Source organism: Theropithecus gelada, chromosome 9, assembly GCF_003255815.1.
Source record: "Theropithecus gelada isolate Dixy chromosome 9, Tgel_1.0, whole genome shotgun sequence".
NCBI classification, from domain to species: Eukaryota; Metazoa; Chordata; class Mammalia; order Primates; family Cercopithecidae; genus Theropithecus; species Theropithecus gelada.
In genome coordinates, this window is record NC_037677.1 from 106,954,059 (window position 1) to 106,972,453 (window position 18,395).

Consider the following 18,395-nt stretch of genomic DNA (forward strand, 5'->3'; position numbering starts at 1 on the left):
TGTAAAAATATAACAAAACCTATAAAAGTACCTCTAAAATTTATAAGAAGAGTATAAATTTAAGATCATCAGTCATTTCTAAATTAGTAGCTTCATCACACTTAGAAACCTAGGTCAACTAAACCTGAGAGTGATTTTGGAGGGAAAAACTCCAGGCAAAAGAATAAAAGGGATACTTACTCCTTCCTGCTACTTCTGAGCAATGAACATTTGGACAGTTACCATCTATTAAAGTGATTACTAGCCTAGCTTCAGATCTCAGGCTTCAACTCTAGTTTCCCAGGATATGGAGTCAAGTGTTTCCTCCAAGCCTGAATTCTTTGTTTCTCTGGTCAGAAATTCACTGCATCTTGCTAAAGTAAGTACAGGGCTTGAAAGGGGAAAAAACAAAAGCACATCAGTTTTACCAAGAAAGGGAAAACCCTGAGCCAGCAAAACCACCACCACCTTAACTTTCAGCCCCAAGTTGAGAAAGTAGCTCTTCAAACAAAATGCCAACTTTCTCTCCTAGTATCACCATGGCTCTTTCAGCTGTATTCTTAAAAAAAAGACTAAGTGGAGAAACAAATTACAGTTTAAATAATTCCAGTGACTATACTGGTTTTGTTTTAAATAACTGGTAAGGTGTGTGGTGGAACTAAGTTTCCAGTTTTTATTGCCTGGGAACTGAAAGATTAATTAAATATCCAAAACTTCGTATGTTTAGCTAGTTCAGCTGTCAACCACCACAAACCCTTTATTCTCAGTTCTGCTTTACCCCAGTCAAGGCCACAAAAGAACCACCTTTATATACGTAAGTTAAAAGGCAATTAAAACACCTCACAGAAATCTAACACCATTTTGTTTTGTTTTATTTAGTTTGGCTAGGCCAAAACAAGTGATTAAAATGTTCCAACTATAAAATTGATTTCTGAACCTCTTAAGATGTTTCTTAAGAACCTAACTATACACATATATAGGCCTTTTAAACGATGATCGGGTAAAGGGCACCAATTACTTGGGTTTTTCTGTTTAAAATACAATATTACCTGTTATTTTGCCTGCTATGCTCTTCCTCTCCACTGCAGTAAAAATTCAGTTTAACTTGCAACTCAAAAATCCTAGATACAAAGAATGTTTACATTTACTGTTGAACTTGTAAACTGCCATTTATACTAATTGATTGCTTCGTAGTACCATACAAATACTTAATTCAGCTGATATTTATCGAATCAAGATTTTAACAAATATAAAACCTCATTGGTTTTAATAGATTTTCTTCCTTTATATTTTCAATTACTACCCAAGTTAAAGCAAAAAGCTGTATCAAAGCTTTAAATGTTTTTTTTTTTTTTTGGTTGAATTTACAACCGGTAGTTTTAATCTTATAAAAATTGTAATTATAAAATTATAATCTAGACACACAAGAGTCACAAAACTACAATTTTCCTTTATGTTAACCTGATGGTCTCCTTTGCTATTTTTAAGGCAGACATTCAGCATTAGAATTGCATACTGGAAACATACACACCCTTCAATGTGACAAGCAATTTTTTTTAAAAAAATGTGTTGCTACAATAACTGATGCATCTTGTTTTGGTTTGATGCCTAGTCTTCATGATTAGGCTAAAAGGTAATTTTTCTTAATTTCAAAAGTCAAATCTTTATAGTTAACAAAACAGTTCTCAGATGGGGCTGCACATCAGGATCACCTGTGGTGTTCGTCAGACAGACATACCTTGGCCTGGATAAGTCTAAGGTTGGTCCCAGGTCCACAAATTCCTCTTTAATTTTAAACAAGCATTAGGGGTGACTTTTATTATAACCTTCACCCTCTTCCCATTAAGAAAACATGCCCTAGTATACAAATTAGTTCAAACATTTAACTAGGAATACTAAATATATCTTACAACCTTGGTAATTTGGTAACACTTGAATAATGGTTATAATTGGATGCCTCAAATCATAAACAATGGGTATTGTTATCCATTGTAATGTGGATTGCTGTTGAAGTTACAGAAAAAATACCAGATAATTCACCATTGCCACTCTGCAGAGTAATAGCAGACACTTCTATAGTGCTTATGCCAGACACTCTTAAGCTGTTTACACATTTGAACTCAATCCTTAAAACTGCAACAGATTTTTCCATTCTACAGCTGAGAAAAATGAGTCAGAGGAATACACAAATAATAAATGGGAATACACAGGTAATAAATGGTAATAAACACTTGTCTGGTTCTAGAGTCCTTGCTGTTTTCCAATATGCTCTGTGGCCTCCCTACATGTTAATTAAAATAGCACTTGTTACCTGTGATTACTACTAAAACTAAACATTTTGGTTATTAATTTCCGGGAGGTTAGAACTGTTCTTTCCTTGAAATGGTAACAACAGTCAAATGTCAAGCTTTGGTAAGTTACATGCAACCATTTCTACTTAGGGGCCCATAACTCCGTATTTAACATTTCAGTCTGTCACAGTTTCAAAGCTTCAAGTCTCCTTTCTTAATGGGGAAAACTCCACATTAAATTTTCTAACAAAGCTTTTTAAGGTCAACGTTTATATTTCGTTTTAGAATAGAGAGCTTAACCACCTTCAATTGTAAAATACTGTTGGTATCATGCTTCTCATTGAGCGTCTTCTCAAATTCAGTATCACACTGACAGGTAGTCTCCCCAGGAGTCCTGCCTTAGTTCAGACACAATCATCATCCTGACACTAGGATTTTCCAAAGGGCCACGTCTAGATCTTTGACACAATGGCTGCTGATTTCATTCTAAAGGTCTATTTTCAAAATGGATTTTTTTTTTTTTGATAAGGTCACTTTTATTCCTTTTCTATCTCCTACTGCAAAGTCCTCTGGGAAAACTAAGGCCCTCAGGGTCAAAAGAGGGACAAGACTGTTAACAGTCCTGCCTACACAAACATCAGGTGAATTACTATTCTAACACCACCAAGGTAATCTCAACAACCATTTTCTGGGGTCACAATGACACCAAATTTCTTCCCATTGCTTTTAATTCAAAGGATTCTCTTGCAGTCCATCAAGGCCACTCTTGATTATTGATAAGCTCTTAAGATGTTACAATAAGAAACTTTATTTTATTTAGAAGTTTACAGGCTTCAAAGAGCCCTTTTTCTACTGCAATTTGTGCCTTTCTGTCCTTTGTGTCCTACCCTGTGGCTACGAATTATATGAAGAAAAAGTGACCCTCCTGGGTTGAGAGGGGTTGGGGGTGGAAGGGAGAGATGGAGAATTCTACCTAACACTGTCCTAAGTTCCAATTTATAAAAAAAGTTAAAATTCATGAAATAAAAATTTATTTTCCCTTTCCTCCAAAAATCTACAAACACCCATTAAAATGAGAACATCCTATAAACACATGCCTAGTTTGCCCTTTAAGATCCAATTTCTTCTAATGGAAGGAATACTTAAGGATTTACTGAAACCTTCCTCTCACACTCAATATTCTCTTCCATGGCAATGCTGTGTGCAAGTTTAATCACTGTTAAGTGCTGACAGCTAAAGAGCTTACCCTTTTGTTAACACACCCTGGAGATTTTAAAAACACTTTATTTAATAAAAGTTAAACATACAAAACTGAAATAATACACATCCTAAAAATTACCTTCTTCCATTAACAGGAAGACCCTTTTCTATGCATGTATTTGGCTTAAACTCAACTCAGGATAACTGTGATGTTCATTTACACCAACAAATGCAGACAACTTGATCTAATTAACAAAAATTACAAACAGCTAAATGAACATAATATACAGGGAAATTATGGTCAGATTAATGCACAAGAAATACAAGAAATTTTTAATGATGAAACATTCAGTACTCTTGTTCATTAATTTAGCCTTGTGTTTTTACAAAAATAGTATCTACACTGTATACAGGGCTATACATCAGCTTTTTGTTCTCCCATATAAACATTACACATCCAAAACATGGTACCACTGCCGTAAATGAAAAAAACAAAAAACAGGAAAAAAGCAAACATACAAAAAACAAAAACACCTTAGAAAAGGGAGCTTATCCTAAGGTTTCTTACATAGAACTAAGAGTACATAAAAATAAAACACATCAATTTTAGAGATGGCCTAATAGGCCTAGGATACAAGTTTTTGAGGAAAAACCTCAAAACAAACTTTGCCATTTACAAATTAACCTATCTTTAGGCTTAACTGAACGACAGCTAAGTTTTAAAGTTGAAAATAAGAAAAATGAAAGGATCTCTTTAGCAGGTTGGTGTTTTTGCCTTGGTGTTCCAATGAATTGCCAGAATATGTGTCAAGTTCAAAGCATCTGAAAATTTCAAGTTACAACTTACAAAAAGTACATACCATAGGTTAAGTAGGCGCCTGATATTAGGAAGATCAATAATTCATCTAAGTGCTGTATGAAACAGCATCTACAAAAGTTGCTTTATTCAACAAACTTTGAGGGAACCGTGGTACTGATAATGAGAAAAGTTAAACAAATAGCAGTTATCAAATGCAATTTCTTCACGTTTCATTCTACTGAAGTCAACCAATGACGACAATGGTATCTTGCTTACTCATCTAACAAATAATTTACCTTTAGAAAAATATAAGGATAAAAAGGTAAATGTAAAGCCCTGCAGAGATGAAATCCAACAGTTTTTCTGATTATTGAGGCATCAAATGCCTGACATTGTATTTAGAGGTATCTTGATATTGTGTCATAGGTTTATCGGCAATTCCACAAGTTCCTACTCCAACTTTGCCAGTCACACTCTCAGGTGAAGCAAAAATACTCCTCTTTACCTAGGGGAAAGAAAACAGAAACCATTCCTATTAGTATTGGAAAAAATAAAAAATTTCAAATTTTAAGTAATGTTAAAATACATTCTGGTTTTAATGTTTAAAAGAAGAAAAGCATATTGCCTTTGTTCAGTGTTAAAAAATGGGTACAGAAGTGGTCCCATGCTGGAAGCCATTTACTCTAACTTCTAAGTTGAGGAAAATATCATTAGACACTAATACTCATAACACTTGCTTTCTGATACCTCAAAATTTTAGTTTTGAAAACTCAAATCCTAACTTCAGCTGTAAGCGAGCCATTTTAGCATGATTAAAGCTCTGGCTATATTGCGGTTTACTGTGGGGCCTGTTATGATATCTAAATTGTGAAGTCCCTTGGCCTTTATTTGTCACAAAATAAACATCTTTATGAAAAGGAAGCACTTCTTTCCAGAAGCCATGTCCATCAATGGAAGGGCTACCTTGATGAGAGTGACGAGTAATACATGGGTGAAAGTCAGGCTATCCTTATTCTCAACTTCCTATATGAATGCTACAGTTTTTTTCTACCCAACACACACTCAGAAAGATAAGTGTATCAAGGGAAACTGAATGTACTTTTAAATAAAGTCTACCCCCTAATGCCCAGCATGAAGGCATGTTAACAAAGCAGGTAGAGTTAAGCACACTGCCTCCAAGTAGCAACCATTTTTTCAAATATTAGTTTATTAAAGGAAAAGAACATAGACCTTTTGTAATTCCTGATATAAATTCTCTCATTTGTAATATTTTTATGCAGAGACGATGGCTAACATTTTTCAATAAGCTAAATTGAGCATCAACAAGGATTCTGAATGCAAAATCTGAGTTAATCATACTTTAAAAAAATCTACATACTTCTCTTTTCATTTTAAAGTTAATAAGTCACATTTCTCAAATTTACAAAGTGTCATAAAAAGATTTACCAACCTGGCCTTTTTTGTTTTTGGAATAGGCTCTGTTGTTGAATTGTTGCCATTTCACTTTCTGGTCCTCTCTTTCTTGCTCAAGTTCTTTTATTCTCTGAGCTTTTTTCAAAGCTTTCTTCTTTTTATATTCACGCTGCTGGGCAATCATTTCTTTTCTGCATGAAAAAAAAGTTAAATGTCAACTGTTGAGACTTATTATACAAGAATGACTTCCTTAAAGACACCGGCAGTGCCAAAAAAAAAAAAAATCAAACATATACAATGGTCTATGAATAAAAAGTACTAACTCATTAAAATCAGTACCAATCACCCAGAATCACTAAGCAATTTTTTTTTTTTTTAAATAACATCCTTGGGAGCTTTCAAACATAAGTATAATCTATTTACCCATAAAAAGTAAACATTCCAACTATAATTTTTTTATTTTTTAATTTAGCGTTAGAGTCTTATTCTGTCATCCAGACTGGAGTTGGAGTACAGTGGCACTCTTGGCTCACTGCAACCTTCACCTCCTGGGTTCGAGAGATTCTTGTGCCTCACCCTCCCTAGTAGCTGGGACTATAGGCGTGTGCCACCATGCCCAGCTAACTTTTGTATTTTTAGTAGAGATGGGTTTTTGCCATGTTGGCCAGGATGGTCTTGAACTCCTGGCCTCAAGTGATCCACCTGCCTTGGCCTCCCAAAGTGTTGGGATTACAGGCATGAGCCACTGTGCCCAGCCTCAACTATGACTTTCTATTTTACTTTTGTATAGCTGTTACCAGTTGTTTTAGGAGTAAGTTGAGTTTCAGTATTAATGGGTATCTAAGCCTTCATCTACTTCCAAACAGACACAGTTAACAAGTATGGCATTTAGAAAAAAATGTATGAAGAGATTCAGTGCAGATAAAATATTTTACCTACATTGGAAGAATGCAGCAGCACAAAGGGAAATCATAGCTAACAATTCTCATCAAAACAAAACACCTGAGGGTTTCAAAAACATTCTAAATAAGATTCTAAATAGGATCAGAGCCTATAACCCCCAATAATTTCTGCTCAGTTAACACTGACTTCTCACCAAAAGGATGAAAAAAAGATCTTTAGGCTGGGCGTGGTGGCTCAAGCCTGTAATCCCAGCACTTTGGGAGGCCGAGACAGGCGGATCCCGAGGTCAGGAGATCAAGACCATCCTGGCTAACATGGTGAAACCCCGTCTCTACTAAAAAATACAAAAAACTAGCCAGGCGCAGTGGTGGGCGCCTGTAGTCCCAGCTACACGGGAGGCTGAGGCAGGAGAATGGCGTAAACCCGGGAGGCGGAGCTTGCAGTGAGCTGAGATCCGGCCACTGCACTCCAGCCTGGGTGACAAAGCAAGACTCCGTCTCAAAGAAAAAGATCTTTAAGAGGGGCATTATCTAGACTCCCTGGTACCATATTACCACCATGAAGCTATGGCTTTTTACACAGATGACAAAGACATAAAAAATATATATATATATAAACACACACACACACTCAATTGTTTTAGAATTGGATTTTATTGGGATGCTTACGTTAATATATAATTTTTGCACATTCCAATAAAAATATGTAGCAACTAAAGTTTTGAAAACTCTTGACAAATCAAAAGACTAAGTTGTGGCAAATACGCAAAGTTCACCAAAATATTGTTAATTCTGCCTCTTACTTTTCAAAACTGCATAGTTCCCCATTCCCATTGCTACTCCCTGGGTTCAGGCCATCATCTTATACCTGGATCACAGCAGTAGCTGCCTCTCCCTACTGACAGTGATCATTCTAAAGCTCAAATGTGATCACATCATATCCCCTCTACTTAAAATATTATCAGTGGCTTAAAGCTCTTTATGTTCTGGACTTTACCACTCTAATCTCTTCTCAGACCACCCACTTTCCAAGTCCCAAGTTTCTACCACAGGGATTTGTTACTTTTACATGCTCACCCCCTCTTTAAAACTTACTAAGCTCTTACTACTACATGTAAAGAACTGTTACAAGCTTTACTAACACTTATCATTTGAATCCTCACACCCAATAATGTACGGCCCCTATCTTACAGACGAGGAAACAGAGTTAAACAGCTTATCCAAGGTCATAGTGCTCATTAATAACAAAAAATTCAATCCTAGATCAAAGTCATATCACCTTGTAGCTTTGTACTCGGTTATCTCTTATTCTTTTCAAATCTCAGTTTAGATGTCGTTTTCTCAAAGAAATCTGCCCTAATAAAAGTGTAGGCTGAGTACCTCTTGTTCCCTTACAGTATCTGTTATAGCCCCTTTGTAACGTTTACACTCTATTATTAAAGTACTTCATTAATGATGAGTTTTCTTCTCTAAATATAAACTCAGTTGGGACAAGGCCCGAGGTGGTCTCCTGTGGTGTAGCCCCAGCACCTGGCTTATAAAATATGCTGGGAAGATGTTCATTGTACATAGTATCTTCTTAATATTTACTGAATGCCTAAATGGGAATCAAAATTATCTTCACTTAGGCACATTTATACAGACAATGTTGACCCTTTGTTGCTAATCTTCAAAACAACAGTAAAACAGTATTATAACTTTCTTATGCATAGATTCCCTCTGCAGACTACTTCAAGTATCCAAGTGGGGAAGATTACACCTAAAATGGAAAAGTCAAAGTCACTTACTTTGACATGGGTTTGTTGCCACTGTCCTCCTTTGCTTTCCTTCCTTCTTCTACAGGCTTGAGGTTCAACAGTGGAGTCACTTCAGCATTGCCATAACCAGCAAAGGTGATTGCAGCGGTGCCATTTTCTTCATCTATCTCTTCAATCTCCGCTTCATAACACCTGTAAAGATATCATGGCTGTAAGCAGGTGAGTAAAGGTTTAGTACTCAGCCTACAAGACTTATACTGTAGTGATACAATTATTACATGTGTCTATAATGAAACTTCTATAATCAAATGGTTGTTTTGGCAAAGAGAATACAAAAGAGTGGTTGAAGTTAGTTGTATTTTATAAAAAAAAAAAAAAAAAAAAAAAAAAGACATCCTAATCAAAATATTGCTGGGAAAGTCTCTTGCATGTATCTACCCAATGTGCTTTAATGTCTTTGAGAAAAGAGGTTTCTTTTCTTTTTTGCGACAGAGTCTCACTGTCACCCAGACTGGAGTGCAGTATTGCAATCTTGGCTCACTTCAACCTCCGCCTCCCAGGTTCAAACAATTCTCATGCCTCAGCCTCCCAAGTAGCTGGGATTACAGGCACACACCACCACACCTGGCTGATTTTTGTATTTTTAGTAGAGATGGGGTTTCACCATGTTGGTCAGGCAGCTCTCTAACTCCTGATCTCAAGCGATCCACCCACCTCAGCCTCCCAAAGTGCTGGGATTACAGGCATGAGCCACCACACCCAGCAAAAAGATATTTCTTATAGGAATGATTTCAGTGTATGCTCTTCACAGAATTCTCAGAAAAACCAGCCGTTCACTCAATTTTCAATTTGAGGAGAAAAGAATTTAGATTATTTTAGAAAACACCCATTCACTGTCCTGTTTTTCCTTCCTCTAGAATCCAAGTCATTCTTATCCCCGAAACTTAATCTAAAGCTAAAACTAAACTGTATTAATGGCAACCACCCAAGAATCAAATTGGCTCTATGAATCATACTGCCTAATAGAAGTGAAGATTAAAATAGGGTAGTTAAAACTGAATAAAAACTTCTTACCATTGTATTTTATTATTTCATGTTACAGTTAGGGTTTTTTTTTCTACACTTACTGTCCATCTTCACTCCAGATTGCCATACACTTGTCTCCTACTTTCCATGAATGAGTAGGTTGAGTAGAAGCAAAACTGTCTGAACTTGCAAGCGTCTCAGAAGGTTGAGTTGACAGAAGGTCTTTGGTTAGTTCTATAACTTCCTAAAAAAGAAAAACAAAAACCACAACATTATTTTCGTAATTCTCACTGTCAACTTTGTTTTTGATGACAGCTTTCATACTGTACACTAAGTACTCTCTATATATTTCATTTGCAGTTCATAACACTATTAAGCAAGTACTGTGATTATCCCCATGTAGAAACTGAGATACAGTATTTTCTACGAGTTAAGTGGTAGAGCTGTGATTTAAGCCCATATAGTTGCCTTTCAACTTAACCACAAATACTAATGAAAATGTAAGACTTGAGCTTATACCATTTCTAAGTGCCTATTTTAGCTGAATAGATCTCTCTAAAGATGAGACAGTCAAGTATGAGGGACTGAATTAGATATTCTTATTGTAACGTATTTTATGCAACTGTACTGTTTTATAGGGCATTACTCAGCAGTATTAACTGCCAAACAATTCCAAAACAGTTTAAGCAGCTTTATTAGTAACAAAAATGTTCCTACTTATACATATCTCAACTAAAATACTATAGGCATATGTAACAGAAACCAGTGGTCTTCCTATTCAATTACTGTAAAACTCACCCCATCTGGGTAAGCAAATTACCAGGTTAGATTTTAAATGTTCCATACCTTAATGTTAAGCACATCAGCACAGCTTCATTTAAAAGGGGGGAAAAAAGGTAACACACATAGGCAATGCCTTTCTGTGTGGCAAATATTTTTTTCTAATTCAGGCTTACATTTATTGGCTTCATTCAAAGATGTCTGGTGTAGGGATGGCTAAAAAATTGAGAATAGTACAAACTGACAGATTCTGCTACCTATCTACTACATTTTTACTCTAATGAAGATCCACACTATGCATCTTATCTGATCTAAGAACTGGCGTAGCTGTTCACCCACTGTTGCATTTAAAACATCATACTGTGTGTTTGGGGAGAAAAATGAACAAAATTAAACTATGTACTGAGTTTCTTCTAGTTCCCACTGAGGTTTCATAATAGTAAATCTGATTCAGTAGCCAAGAAAGTTAAATATTACCTCTCTTCTAAAGATTCTAAATCTTCCTGGCTATTTCTGAAAAAACTAATATTTGAGTCTTAAATCTCTTCAAGAAAGGTTAATTTTATAAATAAATAAATAGAACACTTTGGTTTGAGTTAAAAATTTAGTAGGAATAATATCTCTAAGTTTTGTTAGTTGCCAACTAGCCATTAATTAGATCTTTTTAATTAGATAGTCCTTTGCAAATAAAGCAAAGAAACTTCCAAATAACTAGATCAAGTAGTACACAAAAGAAGAGTAAATTATCTGGTCTTACTTTTAACCACTTTTAGGGGTAGGAATGTAATCCAGTAAGCCTGACTCAAGAGCCCACACAAATCTCTATCATTAAATATTTCCAGATCCACCTAGGGATCATTTAACTTAAGCACAGACATGAATTCTGCACTTGCAGGTTTCAGATTTAGAACTCTATTTCTTTTAGGACAGAACTATTTTCCAAATACACTTTGTTAGAGAAATATATTTCATCAAAGAAAAGGGTCCTGAAAAGCTGTGCATATTAGTGAATTCAGAGGCCTGTGCTGAAATGACCTTTTTTTTAAGAAAAAATCCAGAGCATTTACTCCTCATGTCCTCTAACTTTGCCATGGTTTTACATAACCCTCCCAACAAACTATGAAGAACCTTCTAAATTTCTATTCTTCACATGTGCGTATGGACCAAAGTATTAGAAAAACTATTTTATGTATGAGGGGGTTCTTGAAGGTACATACCATTAATTACTTTTCCTCCCTCAAGTCTGAGTTCTGAAACTGCTCCTTCATCGACAGATGGGCAGCAGTTACAGTAATCGGCAATTCCAGGAAGCATCAGGTGTTGTGATCTACATATCAGCAGGTCAAAGGGGGTGCACTCAAGCACTCTGCTTACTGAAGGAAGGCGTTTCGGGGATGCAGAGAGCCACTGTAATATATGAGACAAGTGACTTGACCCCTGCCTCCTTTAGAACCAGCTTATTCAGCAAAACAGCCTAATAAATTGACTATCTGTGATTATCATAGACTGCCCGGGGAGCTAGTCAGCTAGCTAGCCTGGATTTTATTACACCCACTTTTTTAAGTGAAAAAAGAGAGGCAGGACTTTAGAAGATTATTTTGCTGCCTGCTGAATAACTTTAGTCTCTATGAAAGACAGTACATGAAAGAGATAAACATAGAAACCTTACTGGCAAAATGAAGTCATTGAAAAGATGCAGAAAAAGTATTTTGTCATAAATCAAAGGGCAAACAAATTAATAACCAGGATAAGGATCTAATTCTATAGAGGAACACAAGAAATTAGAAACCATATGGTCAAAAAATACTAATATGAGGAAGCCACAAAATCAGTCTGAACAGACTTCTCACCAAATGTAACAGGCTGAATTAAATACCCATAGCATGCGATACATCCCAGAAGGCAGAGAAGGAAAAAAGAGGTGAATGAGCGGGGGAACCCCCATAGCTAAATAGAAGCTGTCAGTATAGTCTCAATGGAGACAACAATTACTGGGTGGAAGCATATAGCCAAATACTTTTCAGAGTATTACCTCATCTTAAAAGATGGTTTCCATTTTTGAGTAGTTTTCAATTCTAAACAGACCTTATCTAGTGACCAAAATGAAATTTCTAATGATAGAATAAAATGGGAAGAAACTTTGATCAAGACTGGTCAGGAAAAACATTGTTATTACTATCTGAAGTATGAGAACTTACACTTCTAAATTCTTGCCATCCAATATGGTAGTCACATGTGGCTAATTAAGTTATATTAAAAACTCAGCTCCTAAGTAAACCTAGCTGTATTTCAAGTATCCAACCAAATGTGGCTAGTGGCTATGGTACTGAAAAGCAGATATAGAACATTTCCATCATCACAGAAAGTTCTACTGGACAGTGCTGTTTTAAATGGTTACAGAAAAGAGGATACTTTACAGAAAAATGATTTCCAGGTCATTATTAACTGAACCCCCGCAGGCAAGCTTTTTAGGGGCTTACTACAATGTTTATCACAATGGTTTCCCCCTACAGTACTTTCCACTACGATGATCATGACATGGTAAGGCAGTTCTGCCCAGACTCTAATGATGAATTAATCTAGAAATATTAAAAAGACCTGATGATAATGCTATTTCTAACTCCACTCCCAACTTCCCCAACCCAACCAGTTCAACAAATACCCCTCCTCCCACTGCCCAGGAAGCAATATACAAAACAATGGCACCCAATGTTTTATTTTCCTAAAAAAGGACTGCTTAAGTTGGTAAAGGTAGTCGAGGCATCTCTCTTTGGGACAAACAGAAAGTGCTTTACAGAGTGTTAGTAAAGAGGTTGGTGTACCTCTGTTGCCTCATCTTCAATGTATACTCACAACATGTGAGCAAATCAAATGGACAGGTGGCAAACCATTGGGTTATTTTTCACTTAAGGGCCTGGGAGTGGGAGAAAATGCTCCCAAAACATCTTTTTCTTATTGACTGGCACCCTGAAACCCACAGGCCTGGCTTCCACGTATCGAAGAGGGGTCTTGTTCATATTGAAATTATCCCAGATGGTTTGTGTGTGTTTAAAAATAACATACTACTGCAATTTTATTCTAAATCTAGAATTTGAAAGTATTCAACTCATTTTAATTATGCCCAGATAAGCAGTTCCAGAATCCCAAATCTGGACCCTATTTCAGTTAAGTTTGTCTGCAGTTGTGATATCCCTAAAATAGTAATAGTTTTAATGGACACTGGAATAATAAAGGGAGGGAAATAATTTTTAGACAGGATACAGATTCAAGTTTAGTACTCAATTGGTAAAGCAATCTCTAATCAAAACACCCTTGAAACTTTTTAAAAATCAGGTTCAGAATTTCAAGGAAGCTCTTAAAAGTCATATATATTTGTAAATTATATATGGCATTTTTCTGAATCAGTCCAGTGTCCTGAGAAACAAAAGGTATTTACTATGAAGGCTCTGTCTTGAAATCCCAGTGCAGGTTTTTAAAAAAAGGTTTTCATATCTACTGGACTTGACAAAGATCTCCTTTTCACCACATAATTCAATTTCCCCAAGTGTCACCAACTTTACTGTAAAACCTAGCCTTAAGTCCTAACATCTGTGTAACAATTATACAGAGCACATGTCTCTCTCTAGGCATCTTTGCAGTGTGTTTTCAATACAAGATATAACCCACAAGTTTTGGGGGGGGGAGTCACGCATTTTCAAAGAATCTTGTGGTATTAAAAGGAATCTTAAGGTTCTATTTTTCTCCTTCAATCTTTGTTACTTTTTGAACTAAATTTCATTTTCCAGGTCTTAAAAAATAAAAGTATTTTTCATTGTGAAGTTACATGTACCTCTCGTCTTGAAAATCTGAGAGACTTAGAAATTTCTACCAACTTTTGTTTTTAAAAATCATGTAAGTACACAAGATTTATATAACAAAGAACAATATATCATTCCCTCTGATGTACAGAACCCTGAGAACTGGGGAAACAACCCTACTTCTGCAAACCACAGTACCTACACAATTTACCTATATACGCAGGGTGGGGTGTAACCCCTCAAAAGGCGCTTTGAGTACTTAGGGATTCAAGCAATAATTTGAAAAACAGAGAAAAAACTACAATTGCCTACCCATACTTACTTGTAAATCTTTCTTCAATTTTAGCAAATCTTCATTTTCTCCATTTCCAGATAATGCAGCTTCAACTTGCTGGAGCTGAGCTTTGTAGCTTGCCAGCTGCTTTGCTAAATCCTCTGACATCTGGGGAAAATAAAAAGGGTTAGACCACGAAAACTGAAGCAAAAATCAAGGCATAAAAAACTAACTTCCCTGTCTGCCTGAATTACCAGTTTCTGCCTCCAACTCCTTCTAACACTGCAGCTTAATTCACCACCATTACCTTTACTCTCAGTTTAGACTTCACCTAAACCACAAACTTAAAGGCAACAGCTTCCGAAGATTATAAACTTGAGATACAGTCCATACTTTAAAAAAGCATACAGATACAAAGAAATTTCTAATTTTCTTTTAACTCCTATCCACAGGGTAGGTGCTGAGTTCGGCTCAATAATCGTTACCTTTTTAAAAAGCACTACTCTGCTGGAAAAGTCGAAACTTTCAAAAACAATCCAAATATTTTTAAGCACTAAAGTACGCTTCCAAAGTCAAACAAGTACGTTTTTAACTTAACTACACAAACAACTAACTTTACGTGAACTATTCAATAAAGAGTGTATTTAAAAGTGCTTCTCCAGAACAAAAATCTTTCGCCCAGTCGCTTAACTATTTATCGCTGCATTAACTTCAGCAAAAAGAACAGCACAGGTACTCTCCCATTTAGACGTTCTAAGGAATGAGCCTTTCGCCAAATCCAGCTCACTCAGTTTCCTGAAAATAAGACACTAATTAACCCTTTTTGATGGTTTATAAGCAAATGTACGACGTTTCCGAGGACTCTTCTCTCTCGTAAAATTCCCGTCCAACCAAAGGCTGGGAGCCGGAAAAGGCCCCCAAGAGTTACAGCGACCCAGGCTGCTCTCCTCCCCGCCAGGCAGCGCCTCAAAGCCCGCCACAACTCGATCATTCGGACCTGGAAATCCAAACGCCAGCTCAGGACCACCGCCAGAGCCCCGCTGTGCTCCAACAGGCAAGCTCCACAAGGAGCCGCGCGGCGCCCAGCCCCACCCGATCCGGTCCCCTGCGGGCCGTGTTTGCCGCCGCAGCACGGAGGCCAGCGCCGGCCGGGCCGCCGAGGCTCAGCTCTGGCTGGGAGACGGCCATGGCTCCGGGCTCCAGGGCCAGAACCTGGGCGTCTCCGGCGAGGGGGGTTCCTCGGCCTTCGGCCTCCGCTTCACCTCGGGAGGGACCCGGGCCCGGCCAGGCCTCACTCTCTCCCTCAAGGGGGTTGTTACCTTGTGTGGGGCTGGGGGCGGGGCAGCGGGAAGGGGTCGGGGCAAATAAGCCCAGTGGTAGTGGTGGCGGCAGCAGCAGCAGCAGTAGAAGGAAAATCTCCGCGACGACAAGACGACTCGGTCTGAAAAGGAAGAACTCGGTCGGCGGCGAGGGGGGAGGGGAGGAAAGCCGGGAACTGGAAGGAGGAAAAGACAGAGACGGTGAAGTCTCGCGAGAAATACAAACTCTCGCGCGAGTTCGCTCGACTCACGTGACTCTGCGCGCCCTCTAGCCTGTCCCTGGCTGTTAGGGACGCAGAGTAGGCGGGGCCTAGGACGGATATGGCGTAGCTGGGCTGCGCCAGGCGCGGAATGTAGGTTATCTTCCTGGAGTTCCGGCTTGGAATTTATTGGAAATGCAAATTCTCAAGCCCCACCCCAGACCTCCTGAATCCAGAGACTCTCTTTTAACAAGCCCACCGGATGATAGCAATGTCTGCTGACGTCTGGGAATCACTGCTTTTCGGGAGCGGTGGTGGTGGGTTGGGGGGGTGTTGGTGGGGGCTCTCCTTATGTTGCCCTGGCTGGTCTCCAACTCCTGGGCTCAAGCGATCCCCCCGCATCGGCGTCCCAAAATGCTAGGATTACAGGCGTGAGCCACCGCGCCCGGCCTGAGAACCACTGCTTTATATGATACAAGGCTTGGTAGCAACAGAAAGCTAATTAAATCGTTACAGAAATAACCTATTGGAGAGGAGATTGATTTCTTTAAAATCTTTTTTGTTAAAACCTACTTGATTTTAATTTAGTTGGGTTAATCTCGCCTGATAGGGAACAAAGTCCAAGTTAGTCTAGAATGGTAAACAGAGTGGTAGGAATACTGACATTTGTGTTCAAAAAGAAATGCCCGTTGTGTATGTTTGTAATAATATATACGCGTTCTGGACAAATACACAAACCTGTCCAGAGGTTTGGAATGGAAGCCAAATGTTTTATTGATTGCCTTCTTTGCTGTTTACTCTTTTTCCTTTTCTTCTTCTTCTCTCTTTTTTTTTTTTTTTTTTGAGACGGAGTCTCGCTCTGTCGCCCAGGCTGGAGTGCAGTGGCAGATCTCAGCTCACTGCAAGCTCCACCTCCCGGGTTTACGCCGTTCTCCTCCCTCAGCCTCCCGAGTAGCTGGGACTACAGGCGCCCACCACCTCGCCCGGCTAGTTTTTTGTATTTTTTGGTAGAGACGGGGTTTCACCGTGTTAGCCAGGATGGTCTCGAGCTCCTGAACTCGTGATCCTCCCGTCTCGGCCTCCCAAAGTGCTGGGATTACAGGCTTGAGCCACCGCGCCCGGCCCTTCTCTCTCTCTTTTTTTTTTTTTTAACCACTTGTATATAATTTTCTTTCAATTGAAAAAACAATAAAGGCCTGAGACACAAAGGGTTATATAGATGCCAGGAAGCAACCTTTCCTGGGAGGTGGGCAGTTTGTTGCTGGACCCATAAAAAGGCCCACTTCTTGCGGATCACCTGAGGTCAGGAGTTTGAGACCAGCCTGACCACATGGAGAAACCCCGTCTCTACTAAAAATACAAAAAGGGGGAAAAAAAAAAAAAAAAAAAAAAGCCGGGCGTGTCCGAGCTACTGTAATCCCAGCTACTCGGGAGGCTGAGGCAGAAGAATCGCTTGAACCTGGGAGGCGGAGGTTGCGGTGAACCGAGATCATGCCATTGCACTCCAGCCTGGGCAGCAAGAGTGAAACTCCGTCTCAAAAAAACAAAAAAAAAAAAAAACAAAAAAAAAAAACAAAAAAAAAAGGCCCACTTCTCAGATGGGATCTTTTGAACTGTACCAACATCTTTAGTTCCTTGCTTTCTTTTCAAGGAGCCTTCCCTTTTGTTGTCTACATACACACACGTAACCCTTATAGTGAGTCAGATAACCGGTATAGATGGAAACTAGGTCAGGTTTGTGTGATTGGGATGGCAGTCAACTTAGAAAGATTGAAATTGCAGCAGAGGGCAGCAGTGTGTAGCTAGAATTAAGAGGGAAGACAAACCAGAAAGCATGTGCTTTTAAATAAAGAAGAGATTTGTTTAAAATAAAATGTAGTTTTAGAGAACTGCTGTTACTGTAATTGTGTGTTTTAAGAACCGATGCGAGGAGGAACTTCCTTGAATATAAAGTAAACCTTATTGTGTAAAAATCTCTTAAATGAGAACTTTTCCTGAACCCCATAGATCAGAAAATCGGGAAATATTATCAGTTCCATTATAGATTTCTATACTATCTTAATAATTTTGTTTTCAGGATTGTTTTTATCTATGCAACATTCATTTATAAAGAAAAGCTGTATTGAATTTTAATTTTCACAAAGAAATAACAGTTTGTATGTGCCAGATACCATTCTAAGCACTCTACACATGTTCACTTAATTTTCACAATTGTATGCAGTGTTTCTCCAGACAAAACTGGAGCAGACAAAACTAACAGCAATACTTCAGATAGGCTTTCTGAATTAGTACTTCCTTTGAAGTGTCAAAATTTACTTTCAGTGTCTGATTTTTCTTAAAACATTTGTGTTCAAACTTAATCATGTTTATTCAAAAAAAGAGCAATATCTTAAACCTTCAGTTTTGAAACATGATTTTTATTTTATTGAAAGACGGTAAATAAATAAAATGTAAAGGTTCCAAATTGTCATCAGAATATACAGCTATTTCTACTAAAGAAAATTAAAGTATGGCACCATGGCACCCAGCTACTTGGAAGGCTGAGATGGGAGTTTGGAAGTTTGAGGCTGCAGCACCCTCTGTGCCTGTGAATAGCTGCTGCACTCCAGCCTGGGCAACATAGTGAGATCCTGTCACAAATTTTTAAAAATTAATTTT

The 18,395-nt window shown here is 38.0% G+C and overlaps 1 protein-coding gene across 1 annotated transcript; it reads right to left on the bottom strand.

The window, feature by feature from the left end:
* Nucleotides 1–3,534: 3,534 nt before the first annotated feature.
* Nucleotides 3,535–15,753, bottom strand: SMNDC1 (survival motor neuron domain containing 1). The gene is made up of 6 exons (XM_025396468.1): nt 15,538–15,753; nt 14,267–14,386; nt 9,469–9,611; nt 8,372–8,533; nt 5,720–5,873; nt 3,535–4,774 (listed from the first exon to the last, which is right to left on the bottom strand). Exons 2-6 carry the CDS (start codon nt 14,384–14,386, stop codon nt 4,637–4,639), a joined length of 717 nt encoding a protein of 238 aa, XP_025252253.1. The 5' UTR covers nt 15,538–15,753; the 3' UTR covers nt 3,535–4,636.
* Nucleotides 15,754–18,395: the final 2,642 nt, after the last annotated feature.

Bases quoted from the DNA above. Each gene is read 5' to 3' on its own strand.
- SMNDC1 (XM_025396468.1), bottom strand. From the start codon at position 14,386: ATGTCAGAGGATTTAGCAAAGCAGCTGGCAAGCTACAAAGCTCAGCTC. The intron at 9,612-14,266 runs GTAAGTATGGGT...TTTCTTTTTTAG, and splicing joins AATTGAAGAAAGATTTACAA to GAAGTTATAGAACTAACCAA. The intron at 8,534-9,468 runs GTAAGTGTAGAA...ATATCTTTACAG, and splicing joins ATCTGGAGTGAAGATGGACA to GTGTTATGAAGCGGAGATTG.